Raw genomic sequence first — 22368 nt, 5'->3', positions numbered from 1 at the left:
GTATATTGAATGCATATACAGTATAACGACACATATTGACAATTTACAACACAGCATCGTGGGAAAAGTTGCTGAGTCACGAGAGTGACACATATACAGTAGGATGACGTCACCAACTCAGTGTTGGTCACGTGACCCCCGTGCCCTCTCCCCTCTTTTACAGTAAAATCCAACATGGCGGACGAAGCAGGGCCTACGCGGCGGTGGCGGAGACATCGGCATCTCAACTGAAGACGAGCGTTGCACAAAAACAACAACAACAACAACGACGACGACGATGAGGGAGCGACAGAAAAAGAAGAAAGGACGGACGTGGGCAGAAGCGGCGAAGACGGTACAAATATGTCATATGTGGCCGTCCAACGCGTCCACTTGAGTGACACTTGTATTTGTGTTACAACGTCCACGCGCACACACATATAGCAGGCCCCGTGTGTGTGTGTGTGTGTGATATCCGGGTGCCACCATAAACTCTATCAATAAAGTTGTTTGTGTACGTAACGCGAAGTACGTTCGTGTGTCGAGGAGTTCAGTCGACTTACGCTGCGAGGGGCGCGGGAGCTAACCCAGCTAGCCTAGCCAGTTACTTCGAAGTTTCGACGTTTTCACACTAAAACATGACGCAATTGTCACTAAACACATTAAAACACTCTCTCGTGTATGATTTAACGCTGGCAATGTCATTGTTTTAAATGTAAATAGTAACACTAGAACGCGTCAATATTGCTCTGACAGTTAGCTCGGCGCGCTAATGAAGTCAAAACACAGCAGTCTACATTAGTGTCTGACTTTCTTCGCATTACCTCAAGTGATTGTCCTGAACGGACAAGTTATAATCATGTACTGACACTAGATTTACTCAGCTAAAAACTCGGCCGCACAGACCATCAAAGTTGAATTCGAGTAGCATGTGCTCAACAATATTACATCACCTACAACAGTAAGTCCGACCAGTAAATGAATGGCTCTTGATCACGTGATCAGTAGTCACTTGTCCGCCATGTTGGAGGAAGACAGATAAGCTGAACTGACAGACAAGTAGTCCAAACAGAATTCTTATAACCTAAATTCTTAAACAGTTGACAGAATATAGAGAAACTTTGGATGCAGATCTGCCCTTGACATTCAGTCTTCTCATCCTGAAAATTAATGCTGGAAAATGGTGAAATGAGACTTTGTCCCACCCACCTGCATTGCTGAAGCCAAACGCCACACATCAAATTCAATATTTTTACTGTCATGTCTGGAGGTGCATGACGTCATGGACCAAACTATATATACTTCCCCCCCATGGACTCACTGAATAAAGTTGTTAGTGTACGTAACACGAGGCACGTTAGTTTGTCGGAGTAGAGTTGAGAGGAGTGCCAGAGCTAACCCAGCTATTCAATTGACAACTGAAAAATAATAATACCATTGTTTTCGATAAAGAGTAAGTGTAAGCACATTTGTGAGTAGATACATTAAATGAGCAGTAACGACACAATTAATTGAATGCTACGTTATCAATGCTTGACTTGTACTTGTACTACTATTTTCAATACACTTGTTGGGTTTATATTTATATTTAAATTTTTGTGCTTTTAAAGGGCTTGTTTGCTGGTCATTGCATTGTTACACGGATATATAATTCTAAAAACGTCTCTCAGGTTTTATACTATTTGGGAAGGCGTATCTGATAAATTCATGTTTTTGTTTTGTTCTGTTTTTTTCCCTCCATGTTTCAGGTGCTAGAGAAATACCCCAACACCCCCATGAGCCATAAAGAAATCTTGCAGGTGATCCAAAGAGAAAGACTGAAAGAAATAAGGTAAAAAAAAAAAAAAAAATCAGCAACACTGTATCTGTTTTCAACCACTATCGTCGATGTTGTCATCTCATCTTATTGCTTCCTTTTCCTGTCATCTCAAATACGCTTCTAATTGTTTTCATTCTTTCTTTTTTTTTTCCCCCCTGTATCATTGTCACTGTTTTCATCCAGAAGGTAAGAACACCCCACGTCTAACAAACTCACTGTTTTGGGATGACTTTTACTAACATTAATGTGTCCTATATTATTTTGCATGAAGACTGAGCCATTTGCTGCATTAAAACATTTTAATCATAAAACAAAGTATGCAAGTTTTTTTTTTTTCAGTAGGTCATTGCTGCTACTGTATGGTACTATGGTTTAAAAAAAATAAACCACCAGAGGGCGCCTGCGTACCACATACTTACCACGTACTTACATAGCAAAACACTTGTGGATTAATCCTTCAAATAGCACTAAAGGTATTTGTCAACTCATCTTAACCCTTGTGCCTTGGAATCAGTGACACCCTCTAAGAGTACATTTTAGCCAAATAAGTAATTCTACTTTGAGGTGTGATAACTAAGTCAATTTTTAACATTTTTTTTTTATTTCAACCACTCAAAATGTTCATTGGCATCAGAACTATCCATACATATGAAGTTTTTTTTTTTTTTTATGTATTCCCCCCTCTTAGGACAATACAAGCCCAAAGAATGGACTATGAAGAAAACGAACTGTGCTGTATACATGTATAAAAAATAAATAAAAAATTAATACTTCATATGACATAATTAGAGCTTCGAATAAGGCAATAAGTTATAACAACAATTTTTTCAATGCATGCCAAATTTTTTGACAATGGCAATTTAACTCAGAACACCCTCTAAGAGTACATTTTAGCCAAATAAGTAATTCTACTTTGAGGTGTGATAACTAAGTCAATTTTTAACATTTGTTTTTATTTCAACCACTCAAAATGTTCATTGGCATCAGAACTATCCATACATATGAAGTTTTTTTTTTTTTTTTATGTATTCCCCCCTCTTAGGACAATACAAGCCCAAATAATGGACTATGAAGAAAACGAACTGTGCTGTATACATGTATAAAAAATAAATAAAAAATTAATACTTCATATGACATAATTAGAGCTTCGAATAAGGCAATAAGTTATAACAACAATTTTTTCAATGCATGCCAAATTTTTTGACAATGGCAATTTAACTCAGAACACCCTCGAAGAGTACATATTAGCCAAATAAGTAATTCTACTTTGAGGTGTGATAACTAAGTCAATTTTTAACATTTTTTTTTATTTCAACCACTCAAAATGTTCATTGGCATCAGAACTATCCATACATATGAAGTTTTTTTTTTTTTTTATGTATTCCCCCCTCTTAGGACAATACAAGCCCAAAGAATGGACTATGAAGAAAACGAACTGTGCTGTATACATGTATAAAAAATAAATAAAAAATTAATACTTCATATGACATAATTAGAGCTTCGAATAAGGCAATAAGTTATAACAACAATTTTTTCAATGCATACCAAATTTTTTGACAATGGCAATTTAACTCAGAACACCCTCGAAGAGTACATTTTAGCCAAATAAGTAATTCTACTTTGAGGTGTGATAACTAAGTCATTTTTTAACATTTTTCTTTCTTTCAACCACCCAAAATGTTCATTGGCATCAAAACTATGCATAAATATAGTATATTTATTTATTATTATTATTTCCCCCCGCCATAGGACAACAGAAGCCAAATAATAGATTATGAAGAAAATTAACTGTGTTGTATATATGTATAATAAAGAAATAAATTTGAATCTTTCATATGACATAGTTAGAGCATCAGGCAACACGGTAGCTTTGATAGAAAACTTTGGGGAAAAAAGTACTTTTTGTGGGGCTCCGGAGCGGCACCGGGACCCTCCGTGACTTTAGCCGCAAATTGTGTTTGATTTTCGGGTACAGGAAGGCCCGATTTACACCCCCGTATCCGGCGTCGCACTTCAACGAGCCACGTATCTCTTGTGCTCACGGTTCCAGATATGTGTCAGATATGTGTCATTTTCCCCGTAGGACGTACGGTTCCGGACAAATAACGGAAAGAAAAAGCTCCATTACACCGATCCGTCCGTTTACTTTACCCGGAAATCGTGCGTGTTTTTCGGATAAATTTACACCGCCTGTATCCAATTGTATCCGGCGAACGGAAGTCAACACAGCGACGAGCTACATACCGTTGGGAAGCTACACGGCCCCCGCGGCATTCCAGGACGTGCTCATATGTTCGTTTATGTTTATTTTGTAGAAGTACTTACTTGCCAACTTGCATTTGCAGCTTTTTGTGTCTCCGATCGCCGTTCTTTTCCTTAGATCCAGGAAGCTCATGTCTCGTGCACGTTAGCCTCTTAGCACGTTAGCACGTTGTTGTGAATGCAAACTAGCCGAATAAAAATCGAAGCTTAGCACTTTCACACGTAGAAATGCAACGGCCAGATAAGATAACCGACGAGGAATTCATCTCGACAACCGTTACATGTTACACTTCATAAGTTGAAAAAAAAAAAACGTTTTTTTTGTTTTGTCTTATCCCTTCTGCTTATTGTTTTCACCGATCCATGCTCCTTGCCATGTTTTGAAGAATGCACGAAGGGAAATACGTCACCTCCACGTTGCACGCACGTTTGGCCACAATGGCACGCCTGCCCCCTGCAGCCTTGGCAGAGCAAATGTCAATGCTCGGCTGTTCAAAATGGATGATCGAACTGTGCATGCGTGTGGAATATGCACGCTATTAATTCTGAAGTTCTGAAGTGAAGAAAGAGAAAAAAAAATTAAATAACAGCCTTCACACACTGAGGAAAACCGCTGTATTGCAACGACGCCCACCTCTAACAGTGGCTCATTTTGGGGACATAACAACGGCAAAGAGCATTGCCATTCGACCCCTCCCACTAGGGAACGTGCTTCCCACGTCCATGCAGACAAACAAACAGCATATCCCAACACGAAACATAAGTCAATAGCTCGCAATACCTTTTTATGCACAAAAATATAAGTGGCGCGCGTGTACGCGCATCCACGAACACGCACGCGCGCCCACTAACGTGCACGCGCATCCACTAACATCCTGTCGAATGCACAATCAGTAAAAAGCACGAAGAAATAAGTCTGTGTGGAATATGGCGTGCTGGAATCAGTGCGGCGTTTGCAAGGAAAATCATTAATTGGCCTCTACCGCCACCTGGTGGATTTGGGGTGCGAAATCTTTCTCATGGCCATGGCACCGTCGAGGAATGTCCATAGAAGGATTTCATGCAGAAATCACGGAAATTGCAATAAAATACATGCAGTGTCCAATCGGTCCAAAAATGTCACTTATAATGTACATTAATGTTACGCGGTTGGCTAACGCCAATTCCAGGGATATTATAATAGTTATCTCCCTCATGCAATGGCTGAGAAATGTTGGCACACTCGCATTTTGACGGTCCCCCAGTTTTCCAAAGCCGTGGCTCATTTTTTTTTTTTTTTTTTTTTTTTTTTGTTTTCCCCCTGCACAATCAACTCCTAATTTACATATTTGGCTAAGCAAATGGCACAAGGGTTAAAATGTTCGCATTTTTTATTAACAGTAATCCAGTTGCCTGGAATCAACCTTTGTGGATTACCATGACCATAATGACACAGATAAAAAGGAAAAAGAAAAAAAAAGTTTTTAATAAGCATGTTGTTCTTTTGTATTGATATTGTGGCAGTGTGCTAAGAACCATTGATCAGTAAGCTAACAAACAAGGCTAATGATTTCTCCCTCCTGCGCAGCGGAACATCGCCGTTAGCATGTCTGAACGCAATGTTGCACACAAACTCCCGCGGCGAGGAGGGCATCTTCTACAAAGTTCCGGGCAGGATGGGCGTCTACACCTTAAAGGTCACTTTGAACGCTTGGACTACACACGGGCAAAGAAAATATAGTGGGCCGCAACCAACATGTGTTTTTTTTTGTTTTTTTTTGTTCTTTTGAAGAAGGACAACTCGGAGGTGGCCACTGAGTTGTCGGAGGAAGAATCAGAAGAGAGCAGCGACAACCTCTCCGACTCGCGGAGCTCCGAAAACAATAGCGGCCCCCAGGAAGGCAGGAGGAGACGCTGGATGCGACCGGGTAACTAACTGGCAAAAGACATTTACATATGTGTGGGTGGCAAACTGCAAAATAAGGCCTAATTTTGGAATGATATGCAGGACAAGGACATGACATCGCTAAGATGCTAGGAAAAAGTTGAGTATGTAGGAGACATTAGCTCACGTTTGCGGCACATGATTTCACTTTTTAGTAACAGTGACATCACGAAAATAAACTGAGGCTATTTTGATGTAATACTTCCTGCATTGCTTTTGATTTTGCCGAAAACACATTCTAAACAAATCCCATCTTAACTCTTTCACTCCCAGCCATTTTCACCGAAGCTCAGTTTGACTGGATTTTGACAGATTTTTCAAGGCCCACAGAATATTCTATTCTGTTGCTATAACAACAGGGAGCCTACCAAAAGAATGATTAGTCTGTTCTTTCATCAGGGGAAAAAAAAGTAGACTGTGTTCTAGGGGTGTGAATTGCCTAGTACCTGACGATTCGATTCGTATCACGATTCACAGGTCACGATTCGATTCGATACCGATTAATCCCGATACGAATTTATAAGTCGATTGTTGCGATTTTTTTTAATTCAAATTTAGAAAATACTAATCAGTAAGCTTGTAGAGTGTAAGATTTATATGAAAATGTATTATTTATTTATCTGAAATTTCAGTCTTATAGAGGTTGTAATCTGTTTCATGTTTGAACAGCATTAAAATAAAATATTAAGGCTTAAGTTCTGTTCATATAACATTCTTCCATGCTCAATGTGTGAATCCTAACCCAAAGTCAGACGTTTTGTTGAATATTTTTCCATTAAAAATGGAAGTTTAAAAATCGATTCACACACACACACAAAAAAAAAAAAAAAAAAGGCAATGATGATAAGACGTTGAATCGGTAAGACTACCGAATAAACAATTCTGAGCTCTTAAAAAAAAAAAAAAAAAAAAAATAATATCGATTTTTTTTTTATTGAATCGATTCGAGAATCGCGCGATGTAGTATCGTGATATATCGCCGAATCGATTTTTTTTTTTAACACCCCTACTGTATTCCCTCGTTTACTGTGTGTGTTACGTTCCAAAAACTACCCGCGATAATGGAAATCCGCGTTAGTTAAAAAAAAATAAAAATAAATAATAATACAAATTTTGTTAGTTACCAACATATATTTTTCATTTATTATATGTTTTATCGTTTTGGTATGATTTTTACTTTATCATAAATGCTTTTTCATTCATCATATATGTTCTTTTTTCATTCACGTTAATTTTTTACATTAAAAGTATTTTATTTATTTATATTTTTATTTACTTATTATACAGACAGGACAGTGTATATTTTTTCATTTAGAATTTTTTAGGGGTGTCAAATTAGTGCATTCATTTTGAGTTAATTTAAAGTTCCTTTAATACCACTAATTTTTTAATGTGCGATTAATTACTTGGATAGCCTGTACTAGGGAAATTCCAGTTGCAAGGCAGCAGACAAGTCTACATCAAAATTTAGCAGTAATAAATGTAATAATAATGTATATACTTGTGGAGACTGGGGTCAATTTGTATTTTACAATATTAAAAATATGCAGAATTTCACAAGTTACTTCATGTTAAAGATTAGATAGTTCTTAATATGAGAATAAAAATGCACTGAGCGGACACCGACGGCTTACAAATGCAATTATGCCATCTAGTGGCAGAAAAATTACCTCAACACAAATCGGTATCACACTCGGGGGTGGGAGTTGTGGGGGGGCGGGGGGGGGGGGGGGGGGGCGGTGGTGTTTACAGTACAGTACATCTTTTTAATATTAACTCAATTTTATGAATTATGACATTACTGTATGACTGGCTAAAAGATGTAGCCATATTTCTAGTTTAACATTTTTCCCACTTTTATGTGAACAAGAGTATGAAAACTTGTACATACTTGTCCAAAAAAAATTTACATTTTATTGTACATTCAGGACAGATATAAAAATTGCGATTAATTATAGTTCATAGTTAACTATCGAAGTCATGCGATTATCCATCCATCCATTTTCTTGACCGCTTATTCCTCACAAGGGTCGCGGGGGGTACTGGCGCCTATCTCAGCTGGCTCTGGGCATTAGGCGGGGGACACCCGCAGGCCACACAGAGACGAACAACCATCCACACTCACAAGCACACCTAGGGACAATTCGGAGCTCCCAATTAACCTGCCATGCATGTCTTTGGAATGTGGGAGGAGACCGGAGTACCCGGAGAAGACCGTCATGCGATTAATTACGATTAAAAATTTAATTGCCTGACACCCCTAGTTTTTTGTTATGATATTTAGTTTATTATGAATGCTTTTTTCATTCATCATTGATTATTTTTTTTCATTTACAGTCATTTTAACTCATTCACTGCCTTTGACAAGTATACTTGTCAATTGTATTTTTTAGAGCGGTGCTAAATGGGGGTGAATCTGAGCATGCTCCACTGTAAATATCAAACTTGGAAACAACTTTACTGATGCCCAACCACCGGTAGATGACATCATTGCCCCATTTTATAGGAAATAAACACAGTTTCAGAGTCCATGGGAGAAATGGCTGTATTTTGGCAAACCTACATTTTTCTGCTGTCAATTATAAAAGAACGGGACGGGACAAAAAGTAGGGAGTCTATTCTGTTATTTGGTAGATTCGGTTTATATATAATTATTGAATGTAATATCACGTGAGTATTGGAAATGTAAAATTTTTCTATAATGACTGGCAGTGAATGAGTTTTAAATGTTTTTTTTTTTTAATTTATGTATTATACAGTACAGTATATATATTTACTATCTCCAGAATGCAATGTCGTGGAGCGACGCGACAGACACCGTTGGAAAGGTCTTGTTGAGACAAATCCACAGATGCCTGTATGTCACCGGTCGTGCGTATGGTTCGAGAGATACGGCCGTGCAAAGACCAAAAAAATTAATGAACAAACCAAAAAGCACGCTGTAAAAAAGCAGCGAAACAACGATGCTGCGAAAATGATTCCGCGATGAACGAGGGAACGCTGTATTTGTGTCTGTTTCCGTTTTGCAGCAATTAGCGTTCAAGTTTGATCATTATTCACAAATCTGTTTAAAACAGTGGGGAAAAGAGCTTGTTGCAACATGGCCCTGGTTGATCTCTTATACTCTGCTGCCACCTACTGGCCGTTTTAAAATTACTACCATTGCTTTAAGCGTTCTTTTCAGTTCAGAGGCTGCATCAAAGCCTTCTGTATGCTCTAGCATAAGAAAAAAAAACAAAAATGTAAAAATACGTTTTTGGCAGCAAATGAGTTAATGATGAACGAGATGCATGATTTCTTGCACGATTGCATTTGAAATGTACAATAAATAGCGACATTACTGTGTTCTACAATTAAAAAATATATATCTATATATTTTTACTAGAAAAGGGGTCTGCAGAGATTGTTTCAAAAAATTTTACCGCCAAGCGTTTTTATTTATCGTTGGTGCCTGCAAGGGTAATCCCATCTGCGCGTCTTTTTGTGCTCCCGCCCCCCCTCCGTGGTTTCCGTTTCGTCCAAAACAAAAGAGGGCGACGTACAGTGGGCGCGCCCGCCGCCCTCAGGAAAGTGTATTTTGTAACGTCTGTGTTTTTGTGTCCCAACAGTTCCTTCCAAGCAGCCGACGTCGCCGCAGCCTCGCTGCTCGTCTCCGTCCGTCGCCGCCGCCGCCGCCAAGATCATCTCGCCGTCGCAGAAGCACAGCAAGAAAGCTCTCAAACAGGTGCGCCGATTACCGACCAGCGTGGTTTGTTTTCAAAAGAGACGATTCACAAGTGTTTCCAGCGATTTGTCTGAGTTTGTTATTATTGCTGTTAGTTTTGTTTTTATTTTATTTTTTTTTATTTTTTTTTATGCAGCAATAAGAACATGCTTACATCACAACGTCAAACATTTGTGGGCATTTCGCATGACCTTCTCAAGTCATATAAAAAGTTTGAGACATTGTTAGATAGTTTTAAATATGCCCCAAACTATAATAGACAAACACTGTTAAAACTCATCTTACATTACCCTTCAAAATTAATGGCTTACAGAGATTTTATTTTTTTTTTCCCTTTTTTCCTCCCATACATACGGGCATCCGCGGATTCGTCTCGACGAGACCTTTCCGACGGTGTCTGTCGCGTCGCTCCACGACATTGCATTCCGGAGCTAGAATACTGTGCTGTATAAGTACATTAAAAAACAAAACATACTTTTAATGGGAAAAAATGACTAAGTGGAAAAACAACATAAATGATGAATGAAAAAGCATCCATACTAAACTAAAAATGATACCAAAACGAAAAAACACATATATAATACATGAAAATATATACAGTTATATACTGTACTGTATAAGTTTAAAAAAAAGTACAAAAAAAAGCATACTTTTAATGGGAAAAAAATGACTGTTATGTAACGGGATGTAACGATATCCACACATCACGGAACGATATTATCACGATATGAAGGTCAGGTCAAGGGGAGGTTGGTGATACAAAAAAGGTTTCAATACTGTAAAAAAAAATAAAATAAAAAAGTGTTCATACTAAAAAAAAACACAATATTGTACTTTTGTACATAACAGCAATGCATATAAACCACTTATAATCTCTAATAAGACTTAATATTGAGGCACTTACTTGCTAATGCAAGCACACATTGAGTTCCTCCACATATTGACTCAGTCCACGAGCATATTTCGTTTATTAGCATTTTAAACATAGAAGGGCCAAAGCATGCCTTGTGAAAATGAAACTGCACTTAAAAAAAAGTAGCCACCAGAGGGTGCTAGAACTGCACAAATGGGAATCAACCTGACTTTTTAAACAGATGTGTTGCTTTTAATATCGTGACGTGACCACAGTGATATATTGTGGCAGTTATAATATTGCGATATCACGATATTGCCATTATCGTTGCATCCCTAGTTTGAATGTAATGTAATCATGAAGGATGTAACGATATCCAAACATCACGATATGAAGGTCAGGATATGATAATTATCACGATAATGTGGAAAGGTTGGTGGTACAAAAGAAGGTCACACTATTGTAAAAAAAATGAACTCATACAACAACAACAAAACCACACACAATACTGTGTTTTTGTACATTACAGCAATGAAAAAATATAAAAATATTATAAATATTATAAATATACATATAAAAACTATATAAAGGCACTAATACAAGCATTACAATAAATTGCTGTTATTACTATTAATAAAATTAATAAGTTAATAAATGAATTAACTAATAATTAATGAAATTAAAAAAGAAATTAATAAATACAATAAATTGAGTTCCTCCACATATTAACTCTGTATATTACAAGTATATTACGTTCCCCTTCATCTGACCGTTAGCGTGGATTTGAAACATAGAAGGGCCAAAACATGCCTTGTGGAAATTAAAACGGCACTAAAAAACTAGCTAACAGAGGGTGCTAGAACTGCACAAATGGAAATCAACCTGACATTTTAAACAGATTTGCTGCTTTTTAATATCGGGACGTGATGACAACGATATATTGTGGCAGTTAGGATATCGTAATATTACTTACTATATTGCCATTATCGTTGCATACGTAGTAATGAATGTAATGTAATCATGAATGAAAAAACATTTATAATAAAGTAAAAATCATACCAGAATGAAAAATAAAGTATAATAAATGAAAAAATATAGAATTAACGGGAATACAAAAAAAAAAAAAAAACACGGATTTCCATCATGGTGGGTAGTTTTTGGAACGTAACACCCGCGATAAACGAGAGAACACTACCTGGTTTCTTTTGTTTCAGTCAGGGAAAACAAAAATGCCCACAGTTGACTTTTAGTGTCCTCATAATCTACCCAATCAGCATTTTTCTCTCAACTCCTTTTTTTGTGTGTGTGTGTGTTTCATAATGAGATTTCACTCTATGGCGCAGATCGTAATTTACGCCATCTGTGCGGCTGAGGACATTTGAGCTCACCAACTCGTGCAATTTACACATCGTGCGTGCGTTACGTAACACCCCCTTTTGTCATTTTGCTGTTGTTGAAGCGAGGGCGAGTGGCCAGAGGGACTGATTCATAGCTTTGTTTTTTTGCGCACGCTGACACATGATCACGCTTTATGATTGTTATTTACGACTTTTGCTCTTGCTTTTTTTTTTTTTTTTTTTTTTTTTTGCAGGCCTTGAAGCAGCAGCAGCAGCGGAACCAACGCAGGCAGGCGGCCATGCCGGCCACCTCCAGTTCCAGGCTGCTGCTGAAGACCATCAAAGACATGGCCGACAACATCAGCGCCAAGACCGGTGGGTGTACGCGAAGGACCCGAACCGATCGTGGTATCGGAAACGGCGTCGCGTTGCTAACCAATGTCACCGACAGATCTTTGCCTCCCCGTTGGATCCAGGAAGGTTGCTCAGCGCTCAGCTCGTCTCAGTGCAGGTAATGTCGTGAGCTGTCAAAATTGATCCATTCATCAACAAAGTAATCGATTCTCAAATTAATCGAAAACTATTTTAATCATTGAGTCATTGTTTGGAGCCTCTGAAATCCTCTGATTTCAGCATACCAACCTGTAATTGTTCTACTTTCTGTTGTCGTTCATGAAAGAAGACTGATTATCGTTTTGTGTTTAATCACAATGAGACATTTGCAAACATCTGTTTTTACTTAGAAAAAAAATCGGTAACATCAATCCACCTTTTTTTTGAATCACTATATGAATACGAAATACAAAATAAACACCAATCACTGGTTAATCAACAGTAATCGGGGGGAAATGCTTTTCTAAAACACTTTCATGCGAAATTAAAATTAGTCGATTAATCGATTGAATAATTGATAGATTAATAGATTCTAAAAATGATTGATAGTGACAGCACTAGTCATGTCTGAAGAATACCGGGACTTGCATTTCAGATCGTGCTGTCACTATTGAATATTTTTAGAATTGATTAATCAATTAATTGGATTCATTTTAATTTTGCATTAAAGTGTATTACACAAGTATTTTTTTCCCTGATTCCTGTTCATTAACCAGTGATTGGTGGTTATTTTGGACTTCATGTTCATATAGAGATTAAAAAAAAACGAAAAAAAAAGAAAAGAAAAAAAAACAGAGATTGACGTTGTACTATGTTACCGATTCGGTCATTGTTTTCCAAAATGAAAACAGACGTTTGCAAATGTCTTATTTTGACTAAACACAAATGATAATAAGTGCACTTTCTTGAGAAATTGCATGGGAATGCTGAAAGCACATTGAGAGATAAGTTATGAAATTATAACGTGCTGGTTACTGGACAATGCGCTTTACCAACTGTGCCACCGAGCAGTATCAGACACCTGGTAATGATGATAAGTTTTATGTATGGAAGTGGGCGTGGAATGTGATACTTAAAAAAAGTTCAATGTCTGTCCCATTGAAAAAGAATGGGGAAAAGTTGATATTAAATGTTAAAAATACTGTGCAAATACTGTAAGTAATGTGGAATCAGACGATAAATACCCGGGCGTGAATTTTTGAAGCTAGTTGAAATTTGAATAGTGTAAATTGGAAGTATTATGTGGGAATTGTGAGGTGGCCAAAAAGTGTGGAGAATAAAAATCACAATAAGATATGTGGGAATGCTGACAATCAGTCTTCTTTTATGACGAACAACAGGAAACAGTGAGCAATTACTGGTGATACGCTGAAATCAGAAGATTTGGACAATTATTCGATTATTGAAATGTTTTGTTTTTGTTTTTTTTGTTCTTTTGCTGTGCAGGGCACCTGAAACGCAACCGTTGCAAAATCGACGTGGAGACGCCAGACTCGATTTTGGTCAACACCAACCTGCGGGCCATCATCAACAAGCACACCTTCTCCGTCCTGCCGCCGGATTGCCAGCAGAGGCTGCTGCGACTTCTGCCCCAAGTGGACCAACAGGTGCCTCGGATCACTTGTTTTGGCGCGCTTATTAGCAAGTTTGCGACGACTGACTGACTGACGCGCACTCTTCTCGAGCAGGCCTGCACGGACGGCCTCCTCAAGGTGACCAGCTCGGCTTTGAACAACGAATTCTTCACGTCGGCGGCGCAGTCGTGGAAGGAACGGCTGGCTGAGGGTCAGCGCAACTGCTCCTGACGGATAATGACGGCGTACCGGCATACCGGTTTACAAAGTTATTTTTTTCTTTTTTTTTCCTCTCGCCAGGAGAATTCACTCCGGAGTTGCAGCTGCGAATGCGCCAGGAAATCGAGAAGGAGAAGAAAGTTGAGCACTGGAAAGAAGCCTTCTTTGAGAGCTACTATGGCGAAAAGTAGGTTGAACGGAGATTTTGTTTCTAATCTACTACCTGTAGCAGAACTGACTTGACTTGAGTCAGACTTGCAGTGATTTGGCCATTTTGGGACTTATAAAAGCTCCTGAGAGACTCGACTTGACACTTAACTTTTACAGTAGGCTTGAATCATGACATGACAAGTCTACCCTTTTTACATTTGAAAATATAGTCTGTGCTAGAGCCCTCGACCAATTAATGGGCTCAACTTGTTTGAAATGTACGTAGGGACTCGACTTGCTTGTTCCTTGCGACAGGAGCTTGGGACTTGCTTGAAATTTCGTCGCACCTATAACCTCAAGTTGTTTTATTATTTATTCCCCTTACGTAGTTCTGGGCTCACTTTTGAGGAATCCAAAGAGATGACGAAAGCTGACCTCAAATGGGAGCCGAAGCCTCGTCAGGTGAGACAAGCCGTTCGAGCGTCGGAGGAAGCGAAGGAGGTCACCAAGGAGCGCGGCTTGACCGACGGCGGCGGCGCCGTGAAAGACTGCAAGTCCACACCGTCGCAGGAGAAGACACAACCGGCTCCAAAAGAACCTCTCGCCGTCCCCGAGCTGATGAAGACCAGACGCTCTCAGCAGGCCGAGGACCACCGTAAGACGTCCGCCACGATCTCGAGACCGGAATCGAAGGAGCACGTCGGCGCGGTGACGCGGACCCAGCTGAGCGCGAAGGAGGATCCAACGGAACTCCCCCGGTCTCCTGTCACGACAAGTCCGCCGCCAGAAGCCGGGATGAAGGTCAAAGAGGATCCGCCCACATCTGGGATGAAGCCGCCTGACGAGGCCAAGGGGGAGCCGGAAGGTGCTTCGGAACAGCAGAAAAGAAAGACAACCGGCGAGATGGAGGATGAGGCCACGCCGGAGAAAAGACAGCGGATATCGTCCGTTTCCTCCGTGTCCTCCATCTCCTCCGCGTCTCCTCCGGCGTCGTCCGTACCGAGCCCGGCCACGCCTACTTCAGCTGCCAACCAGAGAATTCCCCCACTCAAGGTAGGAAGATGTTTCTGGGTATCATTTACCAGAACTGATATGGCTTGTACAGACCAGTCAACTTTTTGATTTGACTGCAGCGCGACCAGGTTTTGCAGTTAGGGATACACGATAATATTTTCGACCAATTTGACGTGAAACGGACAGCCCAGATAATAAAGAAATCCGCCGATAATTAGACAATTTTCAACCAATTTGACGTGAAACCATTAAAGCAGATAATAAAGAAATCCACCGATAATTATAGACAATTTTCGATCATTTTGATGTCAAACTGATAAACCAGATAATAAAGAATTCCGCAGATAATTATCGGCAATTTTTGACCAATTGCTTTCAGAACATAAACTCTGAAATATCAAGGACTTGATAAAAACTCCACAAGCAATAAAAAAAACGAAACAAAAAACAAACAAAAAATCTGTAAGTTGTGCCAAAACGAAGTGGTACAGGCCAGCCTAGTTCACTACAGTTCCGATTAACTTTAAAATATGTCAAAACAATCTGTACTGCTTATTTTAATTGGTGTACAAGCAAGCCGTTTTGTTTTGTTTTGTTTTGTTTTGTTTTGTTTTGTTTTGTTTTGTTTTGTTTTGTTTTGTTTTGTTTTGTTTTGTTTTGTTTTGTTTTTTAATGCTGAAATTTGGAAAGACAACTTGGATGGAAGTCTCATTGAAATGCCTCTCCCGCTCGATTCCCCTCATCGAACGTTCCCTCCGCAGCTATTCAATAAACACACTTGATCTATGTCTTTGAAAACGGAGACTGCAACTGCTGTAAAACTTGAATTTAAAGCAGCTTCAATGGATTCTCGTGACAAGCGCATAAATCTTCAGACTGTTTACTCTATCAACATTCCTTTTTTTTTTTTTTTTTAAATTCATTTCACATAAAGGACAAAACAGTAACTGGTACAGCGGAAATGAAAATGCCAAAATATACACTTGGTTAGGGGTTGGTTCAGATCAGAGTTGTATTTAATTATTGTGCATTTTGCAAAAAGTGAAAAGGTCTTTTCAATGTCAAAGAGCCAGTGTTTACTAGAGATAGACCGATATGTTTTTTTTTTTTTTTTCAGGGCCCATATCGATTATTTGTAGTCAAGGACGCCGATAAACTGATATTAGTTTTCTAAAAGGGGAACTATTGGCATCAAAATTTGAAAAAATACAAACTCCAGCTCTTAATTTTTTTGTGTGTGTTTGTTAATTAAATATTAGAATTAAAAACAAAAAAAAACTTTTTTTTTTTAAATTTATTTCAAACTGTATTCTATTCTATTCTATTCTATTTTTTAAGTAACGGGCAACGCATTGATGTGCATAAACAATTTATGCAATAATATTTCATGGTCTAAAGCAGCGGTGTCAAGCAAATGGATTTAATCCAGCCCATGAGATGATTTTGTAAAGTAAAAAATAAATAAATAAATTGTATTGTCCGACTAATTAATCAGCCGGCCACAATCAAAACAAAGATTTGTAATTTCACAAGCAGTCTGCAGATGAGCAATGCAACTTGTACGGGGAATCGTCATCCTGGATGTCATTATTTTACACACAACGTAAACTACGGTTTGGTTAATTATTATTATTTTTTTGTAATCATACACCGACATGTGTTAAATACAACACAAATTCAATTAATGGTAACGCAAATAGACATGACAAGGATTAATGACCTTATAACATCATTAACTGTGCCATGCAATGCATTCTGGGAACAATATATATGAAAAACAGTCCGATTTAACACGTCCAGAATGTATACCGACAAAGTGTTGCCACGTTCCATTTGCATTTGAGTTATTTTTCGGAAGAATATGATTACAGTTGAGCTCCGTAATTTAGGGCTGGTCCACAAAAATCTGCGTATAAATGACGGCAATTGTTTTTAAGTTATATACCGTTATTTTCCCAATACGGCCCACTTGATAATATATTTTCCTCCATGTGGCCCCTGACCTGACATAAGTTTGACACCCATGGTCTAAAGTGTCAAATGATTCTTTAACCTTAACCGAACTGTTGATTTCATTCCAGATCCCCGTGTCACGAATTCTTCCTATCCCCGCGTCGCCCAGCCAAGTGTCGCCCAGGACGCCCCTCTCCCCTGCCCCCACGAGCAGCCCGGTTCGCACCGGCGCTCGTACGTTGGCAGACATCAAAGCCAAAGCTCAGCTAGCTAGAGCGCAACGAGCAGCGGCGGCCGCAGCCTCCAGGGCTGCCCTGCCCGGGTCCGGGCAAGCTGCAGGCAGCGGCGACCTGACCAAACCCTCCCCGAGTCCCAGTCCCAGTCCGACATCCAGGGTACCCGTCGACACCGCCAGCACACCTCCCACTCGCCCGCAGGACTTCCTCAGTCCAAGTCTCGTCAACACTCAGGACATTCGAACAGTCAGCGCGCAGACCCGCTTAAACTCGGGACCCGATTGTCAGCAAACTGTTTCTGGATCAGCCCGGACCGGCTCTTGTATCCCGGAAAACAACCCGCTGGTCACCAGGCTCTTGCAGGGGAAAGAAGTCCCCTTGGAGCAGATCCTCCCAAAACCGCTCGCCAAGGTGTCGAACGCGCACTTGGGCAAGGGCGCGACGCCTCGCTCGGCGCCGCCCGAGCGCCACCCGTGCCGGAACCTCTCCGACTCCGCCCGGTTTCGCAAGGAACCGCTCGACAGGGACACCCAGGAGCAGATTTTACAGACGCTGATGGAGAGGAAAGTCCAGCAGAGGCAACCCAAACCAGGCGGCGAGGAGCGTCAGGACCGACCGTGGATCACCGTCGGCTTCTTGGGCCGCAAGCACACGCCGAGGCCCGCCATGTCGGGACACTACCTCCTCAACGTGTCCACGTACGGACGAGGGTCCGAGGGCAAGCGGTCTCATCAGTGGGCCGGTCCGAGAAGAGAAACGGCGGCACCGGAGGGGACGTCTGAGCGGCAAGAATCGTCCGTAAGCAAACGCGAGAAAGCGGAGAACCTCCCGCCTTGCCCCGGAGTTAAAACCGAACCGGGATTCGAGGCGACGGGTGAGAGCACCCCAGGGCGTAAGCAACCGTGCAATCAAGGAAAATCCGAGCCATATCTTCCGCCGAAGGGAGCGAGGATGTCCGTCCATCAGGAATCGCTTTCGTCCCATTACGGCGGAAGCATCAGCGTGTCCGTGCCGCACACTTTGAACCGCGCCGCCATGCCGGACGCGGCGAGCGTCATGTCCTTCTCGGTGACCGTCACCACCATCCCCGACGCCGGCAACGGGAGCGCGGCGCCGGCCGAAGCGTCCTTCGCGGAGTCCGGTGGCGCCGGCGGCGCGGAGGACGCGCAGTCCAGGTGCTACTGTCGGCTGAAGGCCATGATCATGTGCAAAGGCTGCGGGGCCTTCTGCCACCACGACTGCATCGGACCCTCGGAGCTGTGCGTCTCGTGTCTGGTGGTGCGATGACGCTCGGGTCGGCTGTTCGCTTTCTGGGGCGCTTAACACTGGATGGCGCTTTTTTTTTTTTTTTTTTTTTTTTTTTTTTTTTTTTTTTTTTTTTTTTTTTGCCGGGTGCGCGGCGGTCGAGTGGTTGGCAACACGTTTGGGTTTCCTCCCAAATTACAAAAAATCGTACATTCAGTTCATTGAAGATTTAAAATTATTCGGAGTTGGGGTATGTGAGTATGAAAATGCTTGTCTACTGAATACAATACTCACAAAAAAGTAGTGTAGTTCCAATACCGATACTGGTATATTGGTACTGATAGAGGCACCGGTACTGCATTAAAACAGTGGTATCGGTATCGGTGAGTACTCACAAGTAACATGGCAATACCATTAATTCCAACGTTAATGTAGGATTTTGGATGCAGCATCTTGTGTCTTGCTGGTGCACGACATTCACGATATGTGACATGTTCACCGCATGCCGATCTAAGATATCCTAATGGCCCTCGAATGCTCTGAACCAATGGCAGGACAGCTTTTTTATGTTGAGAAAAAAAACCCTTAGGTATCGGTATGGTATCGGTATCAGCCGATACTGCAAAGCTGTGTATTGGTATCGGTATCAGCCGATACTGCAAAGCTGTGTATTGGTATCGCTATCGGGGGGCCAAAAAATGGTATTGGAACAACACTACAAAAAAATGGAGTGGTGCAAGTTGTGGTGGTCAGGTGACATTTCAGGATGAACCTAAAATGCACAAAAGTTGATTTCTTGTACGGTTAATTTCGTCAACAAAAATAATTTCGCCAAAACACATTTTTCACCAGACTAAAACTAGATTAGACTGGACTAAAACCCTCATTAATAAATAATAACAGGGACTAAATCAGTATGCATTTTCGTCGACTAATGAAGACGAGACGAAAATGTACTTCATTTAATAAAAACGGAACTAAAAATCTGGACATTTTAACGATACGAAAATGATTTGATTTTGTAAAATCTTGTCTCTGCTAATCTGTCATGTGATACATAGTTGGCACGCCCCCTTTCAAATCTGCATCTAATGAGTGCAACATGCACAAACATGGGACGGTCAGGAAGTGGATTCACGGAGAAAGGTAAAAAAAAAAAAAAAAAAAAAAAAAAGTACATTATAGTTATAACTAGGCGTGTTAGGCAATTAAAATTTGTAATCGTAATTTATTGCATGACTTCGATAGTTAACTCATGATTAATCGCAAATTTTATATCTGTTCTAAATGTACAATAAAATGTACGTTTTTTGTACATGTACAAGTTTTCATACTCTTGTTCACATAAAAGTCATATTAAGAGCTATCTAATCTTTAACATGAAATAACTTCTCTGCTGCCTTGCAACTAGAATTTCCCAAGTACAGGCTTTCCAAGTAATTAATCGCACGTAAAAAAATTAGTGGCATTAAAGGAACTTTAAATGAACTCAAAATCAATGCACTAATTTTGACACCCCTATTATAACGCAACTTTAATCCAACGGCTATGACGTTCCCATAATAATATGAATCCAACCGCTAACTAATGCCGGCTAATTTACTAGCTTGTAATATGGAGCGATAGTAACCACTTGTTGATATACTGTAATTGGGTGTCAAGTTGTTTTTTGTTTTTGTTTTTTATCAAAAAGATGACAGAAAATTTTATGTGAAATAATGTTGAACATTTCAGATCTAAAACTTATCTGCTGACAAAAAAAATTACAGGGTTTAATTACATGAAGGTTCTGACTAAAAATAGACTAAAACGTTGACAGTTTTTGTTGACTAAAACTGATGTTTTCTTGGACTAAAATGTTAGATTTATAGTCGACTAAAAATGGACAAAATAAAACTGGGATGAGGTTGACTAACTATGTTAAAAACGAACAAGCGTGATTGAAACTGGACTAAAACTGAGACTAAATGTCAAAATGGCTGATAAAATGAACACTAATTTCTTGAATGATCAAGTGTAGCATTTTGAGTTGATCCTTAATTCACCTGGAGCCAAACATGCCCAACGTGTTGTGAGTAGTACATGTGGCCTATACGGTTGGCTGGCGACCAGTCCCGGGGGAGTGCACCCCACCTCTCGCCACAGTCAGCTGGGACGAGCTCAGCTCACCCGCCACCCTATCAAAGGATAAAGCGCTATAGAAAATGGACGATTGAATTGAATGGTCTTCGTCGGACGCTGTCTCGAAACGTCCGTTCTCAATCCAATCGGTAGTCTCGTCGGATCCAATCTGACAACATTTGCACTTAGCATTAATTAAACTGATATATATTTTTAAACTCTAGATTTATGGAAACTAGTTTTTAAAACGGGAATACGGAGGGAAAATAATTATTTTTGTAGAACCTCAAGACTGTTTTAGACACGTTTGTTTATATACTATCTATGTCAATTGTCAATTGAAAGGCAAAAAAGGGGGCATTGACGATAATCACGGTGTGTAAAATACCTCCTGTTTGGTGTTTGTCATGCACACACGATTGGGAAAAGTGCAACTATTTTATAATATGATCACCCGAGACTCGCCAAGAATCATGTCTAGTTTTAAACACAGATTTGAAAAGGATTTATTTTCTACGTTACGCTTTATATACAAATTAATTACGATTGCACGTTCAGGAGAAAAAATTTCCAATTTAAAAAGGTAGCATGAGCGTTTAGCACTTACATTCACTGATACATTTATATTGAAACAAGTTCCTACTGTTTTTTCTTACCTGTGTAGATATTATTTCAACGTTCAATTTTTTTTTTTCTTCCTGTAAATACTTAAGGTCAATGCCTAGATGTACACGTTTTATTTGAAACCAACAAAATAAACGCTCGGTCAATCGCAAATCAACTACGAAGAATCAAAACGCTAATGCTTTAGCATACTGTGCTAAGTAGTTGTTGCGGTTGATTTGGTGCAGCGCAATTACAGGTGCAATATGAAAACAAACGATATAACACTTCACTTTAAAAAGGTCCATATATATATATATATATATATATATATATATATATATATATATATATATATATTTTTTTTTTTTTTTTTTTTTTTTTTTTTACACACACATTTGGGACGATAATGGCTTATTTCTCCGCGTTGAAAACTTTTTAACATTTCCTGGAGGTGCAATAGCAAAAATGCCAAAATCACCTTAAAAAGAAACTAAATTAGATCTAATTTTGAAATGTCTTATTAATAAATCAAAGTAATATATTTTAATTAATATATTTTAATATAGAAAATATATTTGCGTTTGAAAATCAACAGGGTATGTACTTTTTCCTCTCTCGCTCCAGTTTTTTTTTTTTTTTTTTTTGTCATTCTTCTGTCTTTTATTTGGACCTGACAGGCCACCATAGAGTTTTTTTATGGTCTTAAGCACCCAGATATATATGTACAGTACATGAAGTGTAATCTGTGTACTATGTTTTTGAGATGTCTGCATTTGTGTTAGAAAGGCGAGAGATCTTTTTTTTTTTCCCATGTATCCGTTAAATTTGAGAGGCGTGTATACACATGTATGAGAAGCATGTTTGGTCATTTTATGTCGTTGATTCACTACATGTCCTCCTGAAATATTTCAAAAACAAATCAGAAAACTTGATTTATTTTTCCCAGTGGGGCAATTCAT

At 39.5% G+C, this 22368-nt stretch overlaps 1 protein-coding gene across 3 annotated transcripts; it reads left to right on the top strand.

The window, feature by feature from the left end:
• The first annotated feature begins 147 nt into the window (after positions 1 to 147).
• On the top strand, positions 148 to 18793 carry asxl2 (ASXL transcriptional regulator 2). 3 transcript variants are annotated; one of them, XM_077537817.1, is made up of 12 exons: positions 148 to 334; positions 1728 to 1810; positions 5628 to 5736; positions 5835 to 5967; positions 9593 to 9708; positions 12153 to 12273; positions 12350 to 12409; positions 13738 to 13898; positions 13980 to 14076; positions 14166 to 14271; positions 14624 to 15287; positions 17330 to 18793. In XM_077537817.1, the coding sequence occupies exons 1-12, from the start codon at positions 278 to 280 to the stop codon at positions 18722 to 18724; spliced, it is 3102 nt and encodes a 1033-aa protein (XP_077393943.1). In that variant the 5' UTR covers positions 148 to 277; the 3' UTR covers positions 18725 to 18793. The 3 variants fall into 3 exon arrangements, with proteins under 3 accessions (XP_077393943.1, XP_077393942.1, XP_077393944.1); XM_077537816.1 differs by having other exon boundaries at positions 149 to 334; positions 5832 to 5967; XM_077537818.1 differs by lacking the exons at positions 148 to 334; positions 1728 to 1810 and having other exon boundaries at positions 5419 to 5736.
• The last annotated feature ends 3575 nt before the right edge of the window (positions 18794 to 22368 follow it).

Source organism: Festucalex cinctus, chromosome 12 (genome assembly GCF_051991245.1).
Source record: "Festucalex cinctus isolate MCC-2025b chromosome 12, RoL_Fcin_1.0, whole genome shotgun sequence".
Classification (NCBI taxonomy): Eukaryota; Metazoa; Chordata; class Actinopteri; order Syngnathiformes; family Syngnathidae; genus Festucalex; species Festucalex cinctus.
Note: the sequence above shows the minus strand (reverse complement) of the source record. Positions and strands in the feature narration are given on the sequence as shown.

Bases quoted from the DNA above. Each gene is read 5' to 3' on its own strand.
- asxl2 (XM_077537816.1), top strand. From the start codon at position 278: ATGAGGGAGCGACAGAAAAAGAAGAAAGGACGGACGTGGGCAGAAGCG. The intron at 5,968-9,592 runs GTAACTAACTGG...GTGTCCCAACAG, and splicing joins GAGACGCTGGATGCGACCGG to TTCCTTCCAAGCAGCCGACG. The intron at 15,288-17,329 runs GTAGGAAGATGT...ATTTCATTCCAG, and splicing joins AGAGAATTCCCCCACTCAAG to ATCCCCGTGTCACGAATTCT.